Source organism: Canis lupus, chromosome 34, assembly GCF_048164855.1.
Source record: "Canis lupus baileyi chromosome 34, mCanLup2.hap1, whole genome shotgun sequence".
Classification (NCBI taxonomy): Eukaryota; Metazoa; Chordata; class Mammalia; order Carnivora; family Canidae; genus Canis; species Canis lupus.
The window spans coordinates 16,410,545-16,435,016 of NC_132871.1; the positions used below are offsets into that span (position 1 = coordinate 16,410,545).

At 41.4% G+C, this 24,472-nt stretch overlaps 1 protein-coding gene and 1 pseudogene across 3 annotated transcripts in view; both read right to left on the minus strand.

The window, feature by feature from the left end:
* Window positions 1–472: 472 nt before the first annotated feature.
* Window positions 473–2,666, minus strand: LOC140624612 (RNA-binding protein EWS pseudogene; annotated as a pseudogene).
* Window positions 2,667–16,112: 13,446 nt separating this feature from the next.
* KLHL23 (kelch like family member 23) overlaps window positions 16,113–24,472 on the minus strand; it is a 35,196-nt gene continuing 26,836 nt past the window's right edge. For all 3 annotated transcript variants that reach the window (XM_072811340.1, XM_072811339.1, XM_072811341.1), the window contains exon 4: window positions 16,113–18,175. In XM_072811340.1, the coding sequence (XP_072667441.1) occupies window positions 17,865–18,175 (311 nt within the window). In that variant the 3' untranslated portion in view covers window positions 16,113–17,864. The remainder of the gene's footprint in view (window positions 18,176–24,472) is intronic.

Here is a 24,472-nt window from a genome sequence, read left to right on the forward strand (position 1 = left end):
GTTGAAAGAAGCATTCAGCATTTGCTCAATAACTGTGTAACATCTACCTAGTAAGGTCAACATTTCACTCTCTCAGTCATCAACTGTTTTATATTTTCTTTTTCTTTTTTTCTGTTGGAAATTCCAACTCTCCCTAGAGTACCTGGGTGGCTCAGTCGGTTAAGTGGCTGCCTCTTGATTTTGGCTCAAGGATGTGAGATTGGGCCCTATGTTGGGCTTTGTGCTCAGTGCAGAGTCTGCTTGACATTCTCTCTCTCCCTGTCCCACTGTGCCTTCCCCCTGCTCGCAGTGGGGGCACTCTCAATATAAATACATATATACATACATAAAATCTCTAAAAAAAGAAAGAAATTTTAACCCTCCCTAACTATCACATACCTAACTAGTATGATCTATCACATACTTTACTGAATAAAATGTAGCAACTAAACAGGGACTCTAACCACCAACTCTTTCAGTATCTTTATCAATATTTTCTTTCTTTCTTTTTTTTTTTTTTTTTACCATTTAACTTGTTTTAATGTTTCTTCACAAATGGTGAAAAATACTAAAGTACAGACAAGGAATAATCATAATGTTGTGGCCAACATTATAAATATGGAATTATAAATTTAAAACATTTTCTGGTTTAAAAAATAAATCTGGTAGTCAATGCAGCTCTGCGGGGTCTCTGCGTCTAGTAGGGCCGGTCTCTGCGCTCCTGACGGTGCTCGCCTTTATCCATTTTTCCAGGTCCTCCACGCCCGCCTCTTCTTCCTCCCATCTGTTCCATCAAAGGTCCCGGGGGCCCACCAGGACCGCCTCGTCTTCCTCCGCCAAAGCCACCTCGGTCCACGCCCCGGCCACCACGGAAGCCCCCTCTGTCTCCACCGCGGCCACCTCTGAACATCCCACCGGGACCACCGCGGTCCATGAGGCCACCTCGTCCACCCCGCAGGCCCCCAGGGCCGCCTCTGCCACGGTCACCGCCCGGGGGCGGGAAGGGTGGTGGAAGGAAGCCTTCAGGCTTCGGGGCCTTACACTGGTTGCATTCTGTTCTCCAGGCCAAGTTCTGGTTTCCACACCCCGGATTGGGGCACTGCCAGTCCCCAGCTCGGTGCTGGACGTTTCCTCCTCCAGATGGGTTCCCTCGGGAACCCCGGGGTCCTCTTGGGGGAAAGCCACCTCTGTCTCCTCCACGGCCTCCCATGCGACCCATGGGGCCCCCAGGACCTCCTGGGCCCCCTGGACCTCCACGGAGTGGGGGTGGCATCCCTCTGCCCTCACGGGGAGGCATACCACCCCGCATGCTGTTCATTGGAGGTTTCTTCCGAGCAAGAGAAACCTTAAGTTTGCTTCCTTGAAAATCTTTCCCATCAAACCACTCCACAGCAGCCTTGGCAGTTGGTGGGTCTTCATAGGATACTGTAGCATCACCTTTGGGCTTTCCTGTTTCCTTGTCCAAGTAGATATGGATCATGGGTTGTCCGGTTCTCTTGTTCATCTTAACAACTCCACACTGCTTAAAGAAGTCAGCCAGATCATCTAGAGTCACATTGTCATTTAGGCCTTGCACATAAATTGCACTGTTGTCAGAGTCTTCATCTGGATCTACAGGTGGGCCTAGATCAAGATCTGGTCCTTCATCCATGGGTCCACCAGGCTTATTGAAGCCACCTCGCTCTCCAGCGCTGCCCATTCCACCGCGTCCTCCTCCCCGCCCACCTCTGCTCATGCCTCCACGATCAAATCCCCCTCTTCCCCTGCCCAGGTTATCAGGGCCACTCATGCTCTGGTTCTCTCCTGGTCCGGAAAATCCTCCAGACTCCTGCCCATAAACACCCATGCTACTGGGGTGGTCCTGTCGGAATGAACTCTGCTGCCCGTAGCTGCTGCTCTGTTGGCTATATTGACTTGGAGCCTGGCTGTAGGATCCAGTTTGGGGGGGATAACTAGTGGGCGGCTGCTGCCCATAGCTGCTTTGTTGACCATAGCTACTCTGCTGTCCATAGCTGCTCGGCTGCCCATAGGTGTTCTGCTGAGAGTAACTGCTCTGATCATAACTAGTCGGCTGTGGAGAGGAGTAGCTGGTAGGAGGATAAGATGGTGGTGCTGTGACTGGCTGCATGGGGTAGCTCCCAGGTACCTGGGGATAACTGTAGTTACTCTGTCCATATCCTAGGCTGGGCTGGTTGTAACCCCCTGTGCTAGATTGAGGTTGACTAGTCTCAGCGGGTTTGTTACCATCCTGTGGTCTTGCAGGTGCGGTGGCTGCTGGCTGCTGCCCATAGGCTGGGTAAGCAGGCTGAGTGCCATATGCAGACTGAGCTGCATAGGAGGCCTGGGTGGTAGTGACCGTAGCAGTGGTGGTATCATAAGCACCAGTGCCGTACCCCTGGACAGGCTGACTGTATGCCTGGGGGGCAGTTGGAGTAGTATAACCAGCGGGAGGCTGTCCATAAGAAGTTGCATAGGCGGTCTGCCCATAGGTCGCAGTGGTCTGAGCCTGGGTATAGCTGACATCAGTGGGCTGTCCATAGGTTCCATAACTCTGCTGCCCATATGCCTGGGTGGTCTGTGCATATCCTTGAGTTGGTTGGGCGGTGTATGCACTGTAGCCCTGCTGGGCTGCAGCTTGGCTGTAGGTACTGTAATCCGTGGACACCATTTTCTCTCCTTCCCTCTCGTTCTCAATATTTTCTATTTTCCCACTTGTTACAATACAAGTGCTATTGCTCTATCAAAGGCTAGTCCCCTCATGCTCTGGATGTCTTTTTCTCAAGGACATCATTCTTGCAATTGTCCCCATTCATGGGTCATCAATTTCTCACTTTTTTATTATGTAATGTACCATTCTCAGAAGTAAAGGATCATCTCCTTTTGTTTTTAAATTTTTTTTAAATTTTTATTTATTTGTGATAGTCACAGAGAGAGAGAGAGAATGAGGCAGAGACACAGGCAGAGGGAGAAGCAGGCCCCATGCACCGGGAGCCCGACGTGGGACTCGATCCAGGGTCTCCAGGATCACGCCCTGGGCTGCAGGCGGCGCTAAACCGCTTCGCCACCGGGGCTGCCCCACTGAGAGGTTTAGTACTGTGGACTTCTACCCCAACTCTAGAGAAATATTGGAGTTAGGGGTAGAAGTGTCCGATATTGTGCTATATTCATACAGAAGATCTAGTTTAAATAGATTAAAAAATTCCATACTGGATAATCTTTTACTATATTTCAAAATTCTATAAAAAATAAGTAATTTGAAAAGGCAGACTTCCACACTATTACATAAAATTGAATATCCTGTGGCTCATTACAGGTCTTAGACCCTATAGCTTTGCATTGCTTTTGATGGGAATAGTTTTTATACTTTCTTGTCTCCCTTATTAGAAAGCCATCTCTTTGAGGGCTGTAGCATGTTCTTCTAGCTACTCTAAAAATACTTACTGTGCACTACTTGTCATCTTTTATTAAAATATGTTCACTGTAAACACAGAGCTAGAGCTCAAGTCGATCATGGGATTTGGCCTAGGCTTCGGGAATGGAGAGAATAAATAGTTGGCTTTAATTCAAGTTGATATTATTTTGAGTTAGTTTTGAATGAGCTCACAAGCAGAGCAAAGATATAAATGAGATTCAGATGCAAGAGGGTGAATGTGGCTTCCCATTGCCTCCCTTGCATTTCTCGGGGTGCACCCAAAGTTTGCATCTCTTGGCAAATCTGCAGAACAGGTTATCCCCCAAATCAAAGGGACATACAGTGAGACTCCCTGCTTTCTACAGTCCCAGCGGCTCAGAAGCAACTTAGACTACCATGTAAGGTGATCATTCCAAGGCTCGGGGAGCTAAGCCATCTGGGTTTAACTTCCATGTCCTGGACCTTGAAATTCTTGTGATGCCCACAGCAGGCAGTGTCCCATTTTCTGTGACTACAGGGCGGGGCCTGAAATTCTCCATTTCATCTTCTTTGGGTTTTTTTTGTGGGCTGGCTTTGGAAAAATAATAAGAAACCTGTATGCAAGATTGAACCCAAGTGTCTCCAGGCAGTGTAGAAAAATTATGGTTGCTACCGCAGAGTTTAACATTAATAATTAATTCCACAAATATACATAGTGAGCCTTCCATGTGCTTGTCCCTGAAGACACAAAAGTAAACAAAACAGCCTCTGTCTTCTGCCTCAGGAAAGCTTGGAGTTTAGTTAAATCATAGCTCTAATGACCACTTCTTTATTGAAGGTAGACAGGAAAAAAACAGGATACACTGGCTTGAAGCTTTTTCAAAAGCTTATTATTATTAATTCCAGGTTGTTTAATAACCTTTTGATCTCTTCTGGTTTCCCCCCTTCTCTCCCTCCTCTGTTGATTCCCTTAAAATAACACTCAGCGCACGCACATTGTCTGTTTTCATTAAATGGTTATGTTTACTCTAAAAACAGAGCTAAGAGTTACCAACTTGAAGGATTCTTCCTCCTTTGTCTCTGGATAAAGTAAACTTTGGGAGACTCACAGGAGATGTAAAGAGTTTGTTCTGGTTCTTAGAGCACTAGAAAGAGTCACTGAGAGAAATATAGAGAATTTAATCAATCATTTTAGGATTTTAGGAGTATTGTTGTGGACCAAGTATAGACACGTGAGTCAGCCTGTAGGCTTTGTAAAATCCTAAATTGCAGATTCATTTGCAAAATGAACTTGTTTTCATGAAAATTCACCCTCTGCATTTCTTATGAATTGATTGCTTAATGAGTGTATGCATTTATTAATATAATTGCTCCTTAATTCTGTATATGTAAAATATTCTACAAGAATTAACTAAGCCGAGGATAAATCCTTTTGGATAACAAATACACAGAAGATCTCACAGTACAGGTGCTTCAGGGCCCTTGCACTTGCTGTTTCCAAGGTTCTGGTCTTTCCCTCAGCACAAATATCATCTTATCAGAGACCTTTGCTAACCACCCTATGTAAACAGTATTCCCTCACAATGACCCCACTCCACCTACTTTATCCTCACTTTTTTTTTTTTTGTAAGAAGACTTCATTCTTTTCTTAAGATTTTATTTATTTAATCACGAAAGACACAGAAAGAGAGAGAGAGAGAGAGAGGCACAGGCACAGGCAGAGGGAGAAGCAGGCTCCATGCAGGGAGCCCCACCTGGGACTCGACGTGGGACTTGACAAGGGACGTGGGACTCGATCCCGGGTCACCAGGATCACGCCCTGGGCCGAAGGCGGCGTTAAACCGCTGAGCCACCGGGGCTGCCCTTATCCTCCCTTTTTTAACATAACATTGATCACCACCTGATAGCTTTGTTTCCTGTTTTATTGAGACAGAATTGACATACGGGACTGTATGTATAAGTTTAAGGTACATAGCATAATGATTTGACTTATATATATCATGAAACTTACCATATAAGTTTAATTAAGACACCCATCATCTCATACAGATGCAAAAGAAAACATTTTTTCTCCCTTGTGGTAAGAATTCTTACTATTTACTCTCTTGGCAACTTTCCTACATATCATCCAGCAATGTTAACACAGTCATCATGTTGTACTTCATTCTTCGTACTTACTTATAACTGGAGGTTTGTACATTTTGATCATCTTCATCCAACCCTCCAACCACTCCTGCCCCCTGCCCCTGGTAATCACAAATCTGATCTCTTTTTCTAGGAGTTTGGGTTTTTTTTTTTGGGGGGGGGGGGTTGGTCACCTTTTTTCTTTTTCTTTTTTTTTCTTTAGATTTCACATATAAGTGAGATCACACAGTATTTGTTTTTCTCTGACTTGTTTCACTTAGTATAATGCCTTCAAGATCTATCCATTTTTGCAAATGGTAGACTTTCCTTCTTTTTTATGGCTGAATAATATATATATATACCATTTATATATACCATTTTTAATCCTTTCATCTCTTGATGAGCACTTAGTTTGTTTCTAGTCTTGGCTATTGTGAACAACGCAGCTATGAACATTGGAGCGCTGATAGGTCTTTGATGTAGCATTTTCATTTCCTTTGGGATTTGAAGTGGGATTGCTATAGTTTTATTTTCATTTTTTAAAAACATTTTATTTATTTATTCATGAGAGACACAGAGAGAGAGGCAGAGACACAGGCAGAGGGAGAAGCAGGCTCCCTGCAGGGAGCCCAACGTGGGACTCGATCCTGGGTCTCCAGGATCAGGCCCTGGGCCAAAGGCAGGCACTAAACCACTGAGCCACCCAGGGATCCCTATTTTCATTTTTTTGAGGGCCTTCCATATTGTTTTCCACAATGGCTATACCAATTTATAATCCCACCAACAGTGCACCAGGTTTCCCCCTATCTTCCCTTCCCTCTGATAAACACCAGTTTGCTTTATTTATAAGTGTGGTTCTAGGACTATCACTTTTTTAAATTATTTGCTTGTTTATTTGTTTATTGTCTGTATACACTGTTAGTGGAAATTCTAAGAACAGGGATGGGGCCCCTGGGTGGCTCAGTCCCTTACGTGTCTCTCTTCAGGCTCAGGTCATGATCCCAGGGTCCATGCGGCTCCCTGCTCAGCGGGGAGTCTTCTTCTCCCTCTCTCTCTGCCTCTCCTCCCACCCCCTGCTCATGTGCTCTCTCTCAAATGAATAAATTCTTTAAAAAGAAGAAGAACAGGGACAGTGTCTTGCTCCACTCTGTTTTCTGAATTTAGGGCAGGGTGTGGCACAGAGGAGGCTCTCAAGGAGTAGTTTCTGAATATGCGAGAATAAGCAAATGACTTTTCATGGTGAAACTTGCCATATAGTGTAACTATTCATGTACCTATGTTCTTATTCTATTTATTTGAGAATTTAATTTAGGTATTCAATTATATGCAGATTTATTCAAAGGTGAATTAAATTTCTTTAAGAGGTCAAAATATAATAATCACCTCAGTTTACAAGAGTAAAGAAGTGTGAATGCATTTTGATTGAGTGAATGACTGATTAATTTATAATCCATCTACTAGCAAATACAATTTCAAAGAGATTTACCTACTTAATAAGACTTTGAGACATATGATTTCTGCTTTGAGTTTTCACTCACCCATTATTTCTGTGACTATAAGGAGCAACAAATGTAAAATGCATCTAGCTACATGTTTTTTTTTCCCCAAGGCAACATAACTAAAAAAATCATTAGTTTCTTGTATATCATTCTCAAAATATCCTATGAATGCATTAGCAAATATTTATGCAATTTTCCTTTTCTTACACAGCTGACAGTACACTTTATTCACAGTTCTGTACCTTGTTTTTGTTTTTTTGTGTGTGCATTTTCCTTAATCTCTCTTTGGAGCGTCCATAAATTTTATGACTATATAGTACTCTATTGGACAGCAGTGTCTTAATTTATTTAAATAATTCTACAGGACATCCAGATTGGTTTCAGTCTTGTGCTGTTACAAACAGGCCATAATGAATAATCTTATGCATGTGTCATTTCACACATACATAAATGTATCTGTAGAATAAATTCTTAGATGTGTATTTGGATCCTAGAAAAAAAAAATAACACTCCTCATCCTCATCCAACTTTTGAGCCACTTGGGAAATAAGACAAAAAATTAGGCAGAGAGGTGATTGAAATATTATCTTTATTACTGATAAAAGCTGATGTTGAAGAATGTGACTTAATTCTCAATCTCTTAGCACTTAATCGAAGGCAATGTTGCTCAATTATAGGCCTCCTTGTGCAAGTCTGAGGAAGAAGAAGGGTTGAGTGGTGGCTTCTTGGTTTATTCTTTTTAAATTTAATAATTAGGAAAGCCATCCCTCTTTTCCTAGGGGGAAGCAAGAGAAGCTAATGATGTTAAACTAGCAGAGCTGCTTCTGCATGGACCTCAAGAGATGAAAAGTGTTCCCACACTAATAAAGTTCTCTTCTGATTCAAAAGGATTTTTCACTTGTAATTTTGATACATTTTTCTTGGTTGCCCTCAGAAATGTACCACTGGAGAACTGGGTTGGGTGGCTCTCCTTAACTTCACCTTAAACTCTTCTAAATGTTTCACTTTTATAGACAGGGAGGGGAAGGAAAAGAAAAGAACCTGATGAGAAAGTTTCCAACACTGGATTTATGAGACAGGATGCTGTGCTACTTCCACAGATGTTTTGTTATGTTTTCTCATAAAACTCTGAGCTTCCTCATTGAAATAACATTTCAAAGCTTCAGCTCATCCACCGCAATGGCCAAGAACATCTTTATTTATAACTTACAGAATAAAAACATAGAGGTTCACAGAAGGTGAATGCCACTATGGAGGGATCCCCCGTTAGAACCACTGTCCATGGGGATCCCTGGGTGGCTCAGCGGTTTAGTGCCTGCCTTCATCCCAGGGCCTGATCCTGGAGACCCAGGATCGAGTCCAACATCAGGCTCCCTGTGTGGAGCCTGCTTCTCCCTCTGTTTGTGTCTCTGCCTCTCTCTCTCTTGTGTCTCTCATGAATAAATAAAATTTTAAAATCTTAAAAAAAAAGAACTATTGTCCAAAATATTACAGGTACACAAGACAACAAACTCAAATAGGAAATACAAAGTCACAAAATGCACCTGAAGACTGAAGTTGTGTTCAGCCAAGAGAATGATGACAGTTTACACTGGGTGCAATTTTGGTTTAGACTTTCCAATAATTTCATAACCAGGCATGTGCTATGATATGGGTGTGGCTGCATAAATGCTTGGATACAGGGGGCTTCTAAACTGTCTAATTCCTGATCCAAATCTTCTTCAAGAAGCTTCTTCTTTTTCAGGGAGAAAAAGGTATGGACTCCTTTACTTTGCCTTCCTTACTTATTTTAGAAGCAGAGGTAACAAAGAGAATAGGTAATTTTTTAAAAAGATTTCTTTATTCATGAGAGACAAAGAGAGAGGCAGAGACACAGGCAGAAGGAGAAGCAGGCTCCATGCAGGGAGCCCGACCGTGGGACTCGGTCCCAGGACCCTGGGGTCACGACCTGAGCTGAAGGCCGATGCTCAATCACTGAGCCACCGAGGTGCCCCAAGAATCAGTAATTTTTAAACCAATAACTTCAGGTTTCTGTATTTTCTTAAAAACAGTTGAATAGAATTTTATGTGTCTTTGTGTTCATTAGACTTCCTGACATGTTGACAAGGGAGAATTGTTTTCTGGAGGAGCCCTCTCATGAGTTCTTGGCTGAGCCCCCAAGCCTTTTGTTAGAAACTGGAGGATGGAAAAACAGAAGCAAGGTCTAACAAAGGCTGTTTCAAAGACCTTCAAAAATTATAAAGAACTTGGAGTGGAGATGCCTGGGTGGCTCAGTGGTTAAGCATCTGCCTTTGCCTCTGGAGTTGCTGGATCGAGTCCCACATCGGGCTCCCTGCGAGGAGCCTGCTTCTCCCTCTGCCTGTGTCTCTGCCTCTCTCTGTGTCTCTCATGAATAAATAAATAAAAAATCTTAAAAAAAAAAAAAAAGTTGGAGTGCCTGGCTGGCCCAGTCAGTGGAGCATGTGACTCTTACTCTCAGAGTTATAGGTTCAAGCCCCATGTTGGGTGTATAGATTACTTAAAAAAATTTTTAATTGTGAAGAATGAGATCCTCTAAAATGTTCCTACTTTTTACATATGTTTAGAGTTCCTGGCTGGAATTCCTTACCATCCTTTCCTTCTAACTAAAACCCCAAGTCCCAGGTGGTAGTGAGCCAGTTTCAACCTGACCTCTGCATCTGCTTTCTGTTTGGCATTTTGAAGAGGCCCCAAATTACTGAAAATGTCTATCCAAGCCTCAGGTTAGTACTGTTATTCTGAGAACGGGGGTGTGTGTGTAAGATGTAGCAGAAAATAAATGAAATATAATGTTCTATTACTCTATTATTCCAAGTGACTCTGAGAACACTTTTTGTGGGAAAATGGGGCTACAGATACTAGGATAGAAAAGGTTAGGTAGGGATCCTTGGGTGGCTCAGCGGTTTAGCACCGACTTCAGCCCAGGGTGTGATCCTGGAGACCCGGGATCAAGTCCCATATCAGGCTCCCTGCGTGGAGCCTGCTTCTCCCTCTGCCTGTGTCTCTGCCTCTCTCTCTCTCTCTCTCTCTCTCTCTGTGTGTCTCTCATGAATAAATAAATAAATCTTTAAAAATAGGGCAGCCTGGTGGCTCAGCGGTTTAGCACTGCCTTCAGCCCAGGGCATGATCCTGGAGACCCGGGATTGAGTCTCACGTCGGGCTCCCTGCATGGGGCCTGCTTCTCCCTCTGCCTGTGTCTGCCTGTCTCTCTCTGTGTGTCTCTCATGAATAAATGAATAAAATTTTAAAAAAAGAAAGAAAAAAAGAAGAGGTTAGGTAAACATCGTACATTGTCTTTAGCCTGACAATGCTAGGACCTTAGAAAATTTTAACTCTAGTTACCCATCTCCTGTCTTTTGTGTTGTTATTATGTATTTCAACTTTAGACCTGGAAACAATGAACAATCTAGTAGCAGGAAACATCCCTAGTGTCCACGTTATGGTCTTGAAATACCATCTTTCAGTAAAAGAAACCAGGACTTCTTGGAGAAATCTCAGATTCCAGGTTTGAGGCAGGAGATGTACAAGAGGAGCCAGAAGTATACGGTCATGTCAGTTAGCAAAGAAGCTATAAAAAACTATCAGGGCTGTGCCAAAGGAACTGGAAAATAATCTGCAGATCGTTCTGTTGGCTTAAGATGGAATAATTCAAGCTTCAGTAAGAGTAACGACAATGGACTGAAATATGACAAATACATTTAAATCCATAAGTTCATAGTGATTAAAACAACTCATTAAATCTAATAAATTACTTTTGAAGGGTGCTGTTTAGTTTGCAAACTGGTACATAAAGTAAGAATCAAGCATCTATCCTACCTTTCCTATACCTCTGGGTAAACAACTAGTAGATGAAGAAAAGTTTCTCTTTAAAGAGATGTATTAAAAAAATACATCTGAAAAAGATGATAACATTAGAAATCACCAGCTGGCAGTCTCTGATGAATCACAGATCTAGGTATTGGGTATCTGTGTTGAGGGCCCTTAGTGGGTGTATTAAATTAAGAGTATGCAGATGATGTCCTGCTGAAGGAGAAGGCATCAGCCGCCCACAGGGGTCAGCAGCTCCCTCAGCATCAGAGCTCCCACTTTGCGAAGTGAAACCCTAAGGCCATTTTGATAAAGCTGCAGTTTCCATACTTTCACACGAAGGAAGTAAAGTCACATGGTTTATTACAAATGCCAGAAGCTGGGAGTTGGGGGAGTGGGGGAAGCACAAGGAGCCTGAACAAAGGCTATCTTCCTCCCTCTCAGGAGGGATCCGGAGATAGGGAGCAGGGTAGCAAGCACTTACTACTTGTTAGGTGGTTAGGGCAGAAGTCACTAACTTTTTTCCCCCAGCTCCACTCTAAGTGGTTATTTTAAAAGGTGCCCAGAGAAAAGCAAAGCAGGTGGGCAGCCTGGATAGCTCAGCGGTTTAGCGCTGCCTTCACCCCAGGGCGTGATCCTGGGGTCCTGGGATCGAGTCCCACGTCGGGCTCCCTGCATGGGCCTGCTTTTCCCTCTGCCTCTCTCTCTCTCTCTCTGCCTCTCATGCATAAAGAAATAAAATATTTAATTAAAAAAAGAAGAGAAAAGCAGGAACCTGGGCAGGAATCCTAAGCTCAGGTCCTTATCTAAATTTCCAAATTCTGACATGCAATGTACAGCATAGGGAATATAGTCAATAATATTGTAATAACATTATATGGTGATGGACGGTAACTAGACTTCTTGCAGGATTATCTTCTGATGCATAAAAATATCAAATCACTATGATGTACACCTGAAACTAACAGGGTATTGTATGTCAACTATGCTTCAATAAAAAAATTCCATAAACAAATATCCAGACTCTGGGTGTGAACAGGGTTGTCATACCACAAAGTGCCTAGGCAGCAACTCCAGATAGCAGTTTTCTCCTCACAGTATCTACGGCTGCTAACATCCAAAAGAAACAATTCTGTGTCTTTTGACAAATGCACCATCACCTACAAAGTAGTTTTGATCAAAAAAATGAAACCTGAATCTGATTAAACTACCAGATTATAGGAAACACAGAGGACAGAGGAATATGCTAAACTACACAAGAAGAAAGCAAAGAGTACAACCTTAGCTTTGGGAAAGCAAAATAAGTGATCTATCTTCTTCAACAAATAAAGTACAAGGTATTAAAAGAAGAAGAAGAAAGAAGAAAGAAGGAGGAGGAGGAGGAGGTGGATGGGGAACCTATAGGTTAAGAAACCTAAAGGACAAAACAAAGGCAAACGAGAATAGTCCACATCCTACTCTCTGGAACCAGTCAATGTTACCTTATTGGAAAAAGGGTCATTGCAGATATAATTCCATTAAGGATTTTGAAAAGAATAAATCATCTTGGATTATCCAGGTGGCCCTAAATCAAATCACAAGTGTCCTTGTAAAAGTCAAGCAGAAGGAGATTTGATACCATCAGAAGAGAAGGAGACAATCCGACCAGGAAGGCAGAGATTGGATAGTTGTGGCTGCAAGTTATGGAATGCTTGCGGCCACCAGGAGCTGGAACCAAATGATCCTCCCCTCCCCCTAGAGAGTCCAGAGACGCAGTAGCCCTGCAGAACCCTTATTTTGGACCTGTGGCCTCCAGAACTTTGAGGGAATAAATTACTGTTGTCTTAAGCCACTGAGTTTGTGATAATTCTTTAATAGCAGCCAAATGAACGATGCAGGTGCTAATACCCAGCAAGAGAAATAAAATAACCCCCATGGTAAGGACAGAGGTTATTCATGGGAGTGGGGGGCTGTGTTTGGAAGGTGCCTCTGGAGAGTGTGTGGAGTGGTTGGCCAGTCCTCTCTCCTGACATGGATGCCAGTTACAAGAGGGTTTGCTAAACTGTTCATCTGTTTCTGTAGTTGTCTTATATTTAATAGTTAAAAAAAAGGTCTAAGAAATCACACATAAACTAATGAAACTCTTATCTCCATGGCTGCCTGTGCACAAGGGCCTATACTCTCTTGACTGGGAGAAGGCTTGCCTCATTTCCTCCTCAGTGAGGCAGGCGTGAGGAGGCAAGAGCTAAAGGGTGAGGGCTGCAGAGGTGCACACCTGGAAAATCCAAGTGCCGCTTTGTGTATCCACCTGCACGTATACCGAAAGGGGTATTTAGCAAGTTTCAAGCAGGCATTGCTAACAGTGTTCACAGATTACATGTGCTCACAATCTTTTGTTGGTAAGCAAAGGTGGTAAGGTATGTGGGGCCTTTTTTGGGGGGAGGGGTGACAGGGAACAAGTGACTCCATCTCTCCCTATTAAGGCTGAAGTACACAGCACTGGTATTTCAGATCCCCCAACAAGAACCTCTATAGGCACTTGTAGGTGTACAGAGGTAAGAGTTTGTGGTGTGGTTTGAATTTTAAAGGTTAAAGTTAAAATATTCGTAATCTTATGTATACAACTGGACACAATTTACACGGATTCTTCCTAAACTAGCCTAGAACACCCCTAAATTGTGGCTAATTGTATATAATCTAGAATATTCATAGAGGGTTTGAGCAAGATGCTCAATACCACTTCAGTGAAGCACCAAAGGGAGTTATAGAGAGCTAGGACAGCTGGGTGGCTCAGTCGGTTAAGCCTCTGACTCTTGATTTTGGCTCAGGTCGTGATCTCAGGGTCCTGAGATCGAACTCTGAGTCAGGGCTCCATGCTTAGTGTGGTGTCTGCTTGAGATTCTCTCTCTGCCCCTCCCATGCTCACACGTAATCTCTCTCCCTCTCCTTATTAATCTTCAAAAAAATAAATCAGAGGGCTAAAGAGTTAAAGAGTTAATCAGAGAGGTACCTGAGTGGCTCAGTTAAGCAACTAACTCTTGGTTTCCACCAGGGTCATGATCTTGTGGTCCTGGGATCGAGCCCCACCCTGAGCACGGAGCCTGTTTGAGATTCCTTCTCCCTCTCCCTCTGCCCTCCCCACTCCCTGTTCGCACTCTCTCTCTAAAAAAAATATAAAAATAAAATAATAAAATAAAATAAAATAAAATAAAATAAAATAAAATAAAATAAAATAAGGAGTTAAGTTTATGACTCACAATTTCAAAATGTGTAGGTGTCCCTGTAGGGAGGGAGTTAGGGCATCAGTACACACACAGTCTTGGCAAGAACTTGGCAGGCAGAAATGCCCAGCTATATCTATTATCATCTAGGAAAAATTAAGTTGTATTTATAGAGTTTCTGATATTTTCCAACCAATAATGCAGGTGTTTCTGGTTGCTTTGTGTGGGAGGGGGCGGAGGGAAGGTAGGGGGATTGTCTAGGTAACAGACTGTCTACTACCCGCTGATTCAGCACCTAAACTGCATCATATAAAGCACTCTCTCCTTTGCAGGCTCTATTAGTCAGCTCAGGCTGCCACAACAAAGCACCACAGATTGGATGGCTGAAACAATAGAAATTTTTCTTATAGTTCTGGAGGCTGGAAATCTGAGATCAGATTGGGTTCTGGGGAGAACTCTTCTTGGCTTGTGGATGCTGCTTTCTCACTGTGTCTTCACACAGGCAGGGAGAGAAAGTTCTTGGGTGTCTCTTACAGAGACATTAATCCTGTCTCAGAGACTACCCTTATAACCTCAGTTAACCTTAATTACTTCCATAAGGCCCTATCGGGTACAGTCACTCTGGGGATAAGGGCTTCAGGCTATGAATTTCGGGGGACACAAACATTCAGTCCATAACACAAGCATACATTTTCATGAATGTAAACAAAGGCTAATAATGTGCCTCGAAGCAAGTGCTCTAGATGTTGACCCTGTTATGGTTGGAGCTCAAAATTAAAAACATGACTTGTGAGAAATAGTAATTTTATTTATTTTATGTATTTATTTTTTAGAGAGGGAGAAAGAGAGAGGATGGGGGTGAAGGGTAAAGGGAGAGGGGAAGAGAGAGAATCTCAAACAGGCTCCACACCCAGAGAGCTCAATCTCACAACCCTGAGATCATGTCCTGAGCTGAAATCAAGAGTCGCACATGTAACCGACTGAGCCACCCAGGCACCCAGAGAAACAGTAACTTTAAAACTTGGATAGAGTCCTCTTAAATCAATCATACTTATAGTCATCTCTGCAATTTTAATTATTTTGCAAAATAGTGCCAGCCCTCCCATAGCAATGGCTTGTATTTAACATAGTAAAATAGTTTTCACTCATACTACAGTGATTTGTAACGTGGGATAATTCTGACAGAAATGTTTGCCTTACCTTCTTTAGTATGTTCTTGTGTGCACAAAACAATAGTAAAAACAATTTTACCGAAAATAGGAGTAGTAAATTAAGTGACTTAGACCACAAACTATTTTCAAGATCTTTCCAGCACCTGTGGAATGCTTTTCTGTAAAAATAACTGATACCATCATCTTTCTTTAAAAAGTACACTGGAGGGCACCTGGGTGGCTCAGTCAGTTAAGCATCTGCCTTTGGCTCAGGTCATGATCCCAGTGTCCTGGGATAGAGCCCCGCTTTGGGCTCCCTGCTCGATGGGCAGCCTGCTTCTCCCTCTCCATCATTTGTGTTCTCTCTCTCAAATAAGTAAGTAAAACCCTAAAAAAAAAAAAAAACGTATACTGAATATAGAAAGATGTTAGGCCTTGGGGCGCCTGGGTGGCTCAGTTGGTTAAGTGTCTGCTTCCCTCTCTCTGACTTTCATGAATAAATACATAAAATCTTAAAAAAAATTGTTAGGAAAAAAAAATTGTTAGGCCTTGAAAAAAACTAAGATATGATTTATGAACTCAAAATTATATATACTACACATATATAATGATATATCCTTTAAATGTGACAATGGGAGTTTTACTGTGGCTAAGCAGTCAGGAAAGAATTCCCAGAGGTTGGACTCGAGTCAGGATTTTATAGGACCTAGATAAGCTAGAAGCAAAGGAAGGTGATTCCAATTGTTTTCATCTATTCCATAAAACAGATCTCTAAAACACTACTGGGCATCACATAACTGCTCCAGCATTAATTGCTAAGTGTTCTAGAAAGCAATGAAATAGCCTGCAATTCAATAATAGATTGAAATAGTTTATAACTAAGTGGTTTCACTAATTCTGACTAACCTTTGACTCAGGGCAAATTGAAGTATCACCACACATATAGTGATTTACTTATTTTTATTGAAAACACAAATATTAAAGAAAAACATTTAAATAAATTAAAAATCATTCCACATCCCGCTACACTAACACAATGGATTTCAGCTTTGCATATTACCTTCCACATGCAAGATCATAGTGCACATACTCCTTTATATTGTGCTTATTTTACTTACCATATCACAGACACGTCCATGATTTTACAATCTTCCAAATAATTATTTTAATGGCAGGATAGTACTTCATTATTTCATTAGTCCACTTTCTTCTTGGACGTGTAGACTATTTCCAATTTTTTTGCTATTATAAATAATGCAGACATAAACATCCTCATGCATTTACCTTTGTTTTGTTTTTATAGTATTCTCTAGGTTACAAATCTAGTAGGATTTGTGGGGCAAAGATATGGTCATTTGGGGGGTTCCTTCTGTGTAGTACCATTTTGCATTCCCAAAGGGATGTATCTATTTAAAATGCCATATGAAATGAATGCATTAAACAGTTTCTTTCTAAAAAAAAAAAAAATCAGAAGCATTAGGTAGTTTTCAACCTCCATATTTAAAGTTAAAAATAATTACTATTTCTTAAAAAACGAAGAGTGTGGATAGATGGTCTAACAGATCACTAAAAGTTCAGCTAACTTAAACAATGCTTCCCAACTTTTAAGTTTTGGCACACACCCAAAGCAATACTGCAGGCACTCTGGGGAAAGTGGACAAAGGTGTTTCTGCCCAGAAGCACCAGTCACCCAGGCTACCTCTGGCTCCCCCAGGGGTGATGGAGACCCACATGTAGGCACATCGATGACCCAAAGTGCATAGGTCTAATCGAGGAGACGTTAAGTGATTCAAGTTACAAAAATCTGGTTAGTGGCACAGCTGGGAAATAAATGCAAATTTCTTCTCATCAATGTATTTTCTACTATGTCACAACTGTTCTACATGCTTTCTGGCTCTAAAATTCAATTTTGCATGCAGATATGTATCTATACTTATGAATAAAGAGGATTTTCTAACATGCTTGAACTAAGGACACCTAAACTAGCAATTTACATCAAAGCTGAAAATTAAAAATAGCTCTTAGCATTAGCAAGTATTTAACTATTTTCTCTGTAGTTTTTCAGATTTGCCATTCTTTGAAATTTAGTTTGTAAACTCTGAACAGTAATAATCTTTTGTACAGTATCTTGTATACCTCTGGCAGTCAGTAAATAAAAACAATAAATTATACACACTACAAAGAAAAAAGACAAAGTAAGTCCATATTCTGAATACATCTAATGGTGAAAAAAAGCTGTTTTAAAATGTTGTTTTGTAGAGGTAGAGAAGATTCCCTCCTTAAATTTCAAATTCCTTGCTAGCTGAATGGAACCTTAATATACACTAGTACGTTACAGATTCAAAAGAGACATTTCTTTCCACAGAATGATTCTGACCTGCACCCAGTGTTGATGCTACCAGGAGAAAAATTCGCTACAAAGGTATTTCACTTTTAACCAAATGTCCAACATTCCATGTTACCTTTGAAAAGCAGAGGTTATGGGGTGTTAACCCTATTGATTCAACTGTAAATACACACAGGATTTTTCTGGATCAATCATCACTGCGTTAAGGGGAAGAGTGGGAGTTAGGCGTGGGAATTCACCCATTACGTGCCAGGCCACAACAATAAGTAAGGGACTCCAAGCCTCAAATTATCTTTTTTTTAAACTACACCCTGAAACAGTGATTACTGGATCATTCTATGGATTCAATCAGACATTATACACACAAACACACCCATGAGACCGCATGGCACTTGGAAGATTGCCCACTATCTCCCACTTATTAAGATCTGGATCATATTTCTCAATGCTCTGAAGATACGTTCCCTTAGAGTAGGAATATCCCCCAGTGACATAAATACATCCATTCATGATGACGGCACCACACTCCATCCTCCTTTCCATCATGGGTGCTATTTCTCTCCATTCATTTTGTTCAGGGTCATAGCATTCCGTGATTGTAGTTTGTCCACCAACTAGATAGAGCTTATTTTCAAATGGAACTGAACACAATCCATATTCTATTAAAAAGAAAAAAGCAAATTTTTATTAGGATAACAAACAAAAGAGATACCTTAGGTTGGTGATGTAATAACCCTTCCAATGTAGCATGCAGAAATAGAACAGTCTTGGCATTTTGATTCCTCTACCATGACACTGAGCCTTAAAATCCATCTTAAAATTGCAACTTCACTTCCTCCCCCAACCCAGGGCTGTCCCGAGGGGGAGGCAAGCAAAACACAAGGCTGCTCTCCTTCTCTGAGGGACTCCCATTCTGTGCCTCGAGGATCTCTCTTGCCTCACCCTGGTCCCAGATATGTTTCTTCCACATCTTCATTTCTAGCGCCGCTACGGGCCTATGACTTCGTCCTCTGGGAATATCAACCACAGGATTACAGGATTAAACAACCACAGGATTAAACACTTCCAGCTATAGGCCTGAAGGAAGAGCAGCACCTTCAGGGGCACTAATGTTATGCTAATAAATGAAGACTCAGCTTGCCAGGGCTGAGGGGTTCCTTCTGCCTAGAAACTTCTCTTCCCAGGACTTTGCACAGCCATCTCCTTCTTGTCACCCAGGTCTCATCTTGCGGTCATCTCCTCAGAGGGCCCTCCCCTGGCCATCCAACCTGAAGTGGCCAGTCAGGCATCCCCACCACAATAGCGTGTTTTAATGTTCTCCACAGCACTTCTCACTATCTGACATTTCTTGGTTACCATTCCTCTCCCCTCCAAAAGTGTAGGACCTGTGCCCATTCTCCATCCTTACTGGAGAATGGCAAGTGTCTAGAACATTGTAAGAGCTCAAGAAAATGTGTTGGATCAATGAATGAATTGGGCCTTGTACCCTCTGTACCCAAATATGTACTCCTATTATTTGGGGGGGGAAGGGGGCTTAAAACCCTCCCCATTAGAAAGAGAGAATGTATAATAAAAAATGTGATCTCTCCTTTAAGAACGCAAGCACATTCTATCAGTAAAGTTCTTGCTATATAGGTTTTGAAGGCTAAGGGAAAAACTCAGAAGATGGGCATTTTTGCTTTGAGTCCACATACTATTGTTCTCAAGGACCTGACATCCAGGAAATTAAGAATTCTTCCCCTCTGAAAATCCTACTTATTTTACATGGGTTTCCAATTATTATCCATGCAGAATTTTTATAGAATTCAGTTGTTTAAGTACTTGTGAAACATTGTTTATATAAATTATATGAATCATTCTATCAAACAGTTGTGAATAGGGCAGCCTGTGAGGCTCAGCGGCTTAGCGCCGCCTTCAGTCCAGGGCGTGATCCTGGAGACCCGGGATCGAGTCCCACGTCGGGCTCCCTGCATGGAGCCTGCTTCTCCTTCTGCCTGTGTCTCTGCCCCTCTCTCTCTCTGCCTCTCATTAATAAACAAAATCTTAAAAAAATAAAAATAAATAAAATCTTAAAAAAATGGTTGTGAATATTAATGATGATTCCAAATTTTATCAGTTGGTATTAGTGATTCAGCAACGAGTTCGCTAGGCTTTTCTCAAAAAGTTTACAAAAAATCCTCAATTTGTGGTTCTTATATTAAGAAAAGTATCTCAATCTTTCTATAGCAGGAAAAATGTTTAAAATAAGGTGATTCCTGATTATTTTTTTCCTCTTACTCAAATACAATATAACCTTCTGTTATTGTTGATGGAAACATTTTCTTCCACAGCTGTGACTGCCTTTTTCCTGTTGGCCACTCTACAAAGCTACTGAGCTTAAGTGACTGTGCCTTGTTTACTGAGCTCCTAGTGCTGTACATCACAGGTGGGAAACACTCAGCAAACCTCAGTCGGACAAATGAAGGAATGAACAATTTCAAACTAAGTATGAGAATGGTACCATCTGGCACGGCTCAAAAAGTTTACACACAAATATTCACTATAAATACACAGCAGTCTGCACTCAGTGTTCCATGACTGATATGAATAAAGCCATGCAGGGATTCAGAGACAACCATAATATTTTCAGGTATTCAATGTCCCTTGAAATGGTTTAGAATTTTCTCCTAAGATTATTCTTACTGAAAGACCTGTAAAGCTTATCTAACCTAACTTCTACACTATACTAGAAAGTAAGATCCAAGATTAAGCCGCTGCCCAAGATTAGCCATGTGAATAAATGGCGGAGCCAGAGAGAACTCTCTCCCCACTTGACGCAACTCTCCATAGGTTTTTCCCCTTTACCACCTCTTCCTTGTTCTTTGCTCAGTCTTCCTTCCTTGCTCATTCCTTAACTAGTGCTGTTTCCCCAGACTCTGTCCATGGCTGTACTCTTAGTCCTACCCTCCCAAGGCACCTCAACCATCTCCACACCCACGGTCATTACCTCCAAGCAAATGACACCCAGATCTCTAAATCTGGCTGCACTTTTCCCCCTGAGATGCAGATCCACATTTCCCATTGCTTGCTGGACAGCTCTTGTGAGTGATCCAACTAGTCCTCCATGGTTGACTACAAAACTGAGCTCCAACTGAGCTCCTTTCTTCCCTTCCCACCAGCTCATCCTTCAACTCTCCCCATGTTGAATTCATAATATTCTTCACATCAACCCGTTTTCACCTACTACTGCGCTTCAGGCTTTCAGCATTTCTTACCTGGTGTGTTACAACAGTTTTAACAGATTTCCCTGTTGTCTTTCTCCTGATCTATTCTAAAAGACTAAAACCTTTGGTAGTTCTCCATTTTTAAAATTCTCCTGACTGCCATTCAAAGCCCTGCATGAAATGATCCTCAAATGAACTCTCCTATCCAATCTCTCATTCTACTCTCTCACATCTCATACACATCCATCCTCAAGTACCGGGAATAAACCTGGAACTTGCCTTTCTGCCTCCCATCATTGGCTTTTTTGCCAGAAAATCTTTCTTCAAAAAAATACCTTAATTGTGTTCATTCTTTAAGGCCTAAATCAAAACAACATACTCCTGGAAGCTTTCTAAGATTTCCAGATTTCCCTTAAATTAGACTCAAACACTTTCTACCCTCAATTTCAATAGCATTTATGTGGTGTTTTTTAAGATCTAAACAAATTTTTTTAATTTGAGAGAGAGAGAGAGAGAGTGGAAGCAGGGGGAGGGGCAGAGGGAGAGGAAGAAGCAGGCTCCCTGCTCAGCTAAAGTTAAAGGCATTAAGGAAAAAAGATAACATTTATATTACCTTTTTTTTTTATATATTACCTTTTAAAAATAACAGTAGTCATGACCTGAGCTGATGCATGACTTAAGGCAGACGCTTAACTAATGGAGCCAACCAGGCGCCCCAAAAGTACTAATTTGTATGACTGTCTTTATTCCTGTTATGTATGTATATTTGCTACTAGATACTGAGTTCCTATAGCAGTAGAGACTCTTAATCATCTTTGTGTCTTAAATAATAACTAGAATGGTATCTTTCCCAGGGTAAGGTCTCAATAAATGTTGAATTTATTAGAATTAGAATTTAATAGAATTAGAGTCCTCTGTTTTTTAAACTATACAAAACTACCATAGTTAATTAAAGGTATTAAGGAAAAAAGATAACATTTATATTACCTTTTAAAAATAACAGTAGTCATGATTTCTTTGTAGTCTAAGCTATATATTTGTAAGGCAGACTCAAGACTGGCACTTTACATTCCTCAGGAGGTGCTCCGAAAGTGCATGAGAAGCACACCTTGCTACAGTTTAGAAGATGCAGATCCAAATGCCTTCAAGGGCTAAGGAGCTAACAGGCTAGCTGGCTAAGTAGTTAACATGGTAAGGTGAAGCCACGTCGCAAAGGATCCTGGCACCCAGCTAAGAAATGTAGACTTCATTCAGCAGGATAGGAGTAGGAGAAGTAACAGCACAGGCCCCTGGGTCTATGGTGTGTTAAGAATGGGAAAGACTAGTGAAATGGCGCATATGAGTGCCATCTAAAAGGAAACTACGGGCTCCAGGGATTGCTGCCAGAAAGGAATGTGGTCCAAGGTTGCTATAATTTTCCTAAGGCCAGAAATCATGATTTTTATTTGAAATCTCCTGAATTTTAAAGCCAGTTAAAAATATTTTTTCTTCTTTTTTTTTTTTTAGTTAAAAATATTTTAAACACTGAAAGCCAAAAAGAACAGGCCGTGTAGGGTGCCAATTTCCAATTCTTTCTTACATTATATCAGGAAAAAGTCCAAAGGAGAGCAAAACTTGACAAACAATTATATGTTCCCATTGATTTATACTTTAATATTTATTTCTGATTGATTTTTCAGTTGGCCACAGATTTTCATGCTTTGGCTTACAACTCATTGCCTTTTGTTGTTATTTTTCATTGCCTTTTAGACCGCCTTTTAAGCAGTTAACAAGTTAATGCAATTTAAATATGTTATAAGATGTTCTTTTTTTTATTTATTTTTTATTGGTGTTCAATTTACCAACATACAGAATAACCCCCAGTGCCCGTCACCCATTCACTCCCACCCCCCGCCCTCCTCCCCTTCTACCACCCCTAGTTCGTTTCCCAGAGTTAGCAGTCTTTACGTTCTGTCTCCCTTTCTGATATTTCCCACACATTTCTTCTCCCTTCCCTTATATTCCCTTTCACTATTATTTATATTCCCCAAATGAATGAGAACATATAATGTTTGTCCTTCTCCAACTGACTTACTTCACTCAGCAAGATGTTCATTTTTAAAGGAACTCTTATATGAAATATATATAAATTTATATAAATTACTGCCCTCTAATTTGTTAATCTGGCTTTTCACATGTTGGATTTTCTTTGTAAAGATGCTAAAATAATATCTAACTGATAAGGCTAATAAGGAGGATCAAAGGAGAGAACAGTGCAGTTGTGGAAAACATGGCCGCCCAGCCAGATTACCTAGATTTGTGTTTGGTTTTTTGTTTTTTTAGATTTCATTTATTTATTCATGAAAGACACAGAGAGAGAGAGACAGACAGACAGACAGACACAGAGAGAGAGGCAGAGACGCAGACAGAGGGAGAAGCAGGTTCCATGCAGGGAGCCTGATGCGGGACCTGATCCCAGGACTCCAGGATCACACCCTGGGCCAAAGGCAGCGCTAAACTGCTGAGCCATCCAGGGATCCCCCAGATTACCTAGATTTGAACCTCACCTCTAACAAGCACTAACTAGCTGACCTTGGGCAATTTATTTACTGTCTCTGTGCCTCGGTGACCTGCAACAGGAGATAACAGTAGTACCTAGCTCACAGGATTGCTATGAGGCTTAAATAGATTAAGACATAGAAAATTACTGGAATAGTTAGCGTCTGGCTCATATTTACTAAATAAATGTTAGCTATCATTCAATATGAGCTGTTATTATTACTATTTTTTTTTAAGATTTTATTTATTTATTCATGAGAGACAACAGAGAGAGAGAGAGAGAGAAGGAGAGGGAGAGAGAGAGAAGCAGAGACACAGGCAGAGGGAGAAGCAGGCTCCATGCTGGGAGCCTGACGTGGGACTCAATCCCGGGTCTCCAGGATCACACCCCGGCCCAAAGGCAGGCGCTAAACTGCTAAGCCACCCAGGGATCCCTATTACTTTCTATTATTATAACTTCATTGGTCATAACAAAAAGTGGCGGAGAGTCTGGGATAATACATCTGGGCTACCAGGAGATAGAAGGCTATCTGTTCCACGATGTCTAGAGCCAGGACAGCCTGTGGCTAAAGTCTCTAGTTATGCAAAATCCAGGGCATATGGAGACGCAGCACCAGGTGCAGTGTGCTTCCCCTGAACTGTCAGATGAAATGTGTGTGGCACAGGTGGATATAGCTGCACTGGTCAACAGCAGGACAGCCCGTTCCCTGAAGGAGAGGCAGGTTGCTTAGTGGCCACAGCACAGATTATACAATCCGACTGAGGAAATGAATCCTGATCCACCACTTCCAAACTGTGTGGCCTTATCCTTTCTTGCCTCCATTTCTAAATATGTAAAATGGGGTAAACAATACTTATTCACAAGATTGAAGAGCGAATTTAAGAATAATATTACATGTGGAGTGCTTAGTCAGTACCTGACCTATAGAAAGTTCTCAAGAAGGTTAATTGTTACTATCACTCTCAGAGGGTTCAAGCTCCTGAGTCTCAATTTGCTTGCCAGTGACTCACATAGAAAGAAGCCTTATTTATATGGAAAATGATTCGAAGTAGTATATCTCTATCTCTCTCTATATATAGATATGTAGACATAGATATATGGTGATATATATCTTTCCTAATCAAAAATCTTTCCTAATCAAAAATCTTAAACATACATCATCGCTATAACAGGCTCATACTTCCCCTGAAGCTCTTCACAAAGAGACAAGTCAA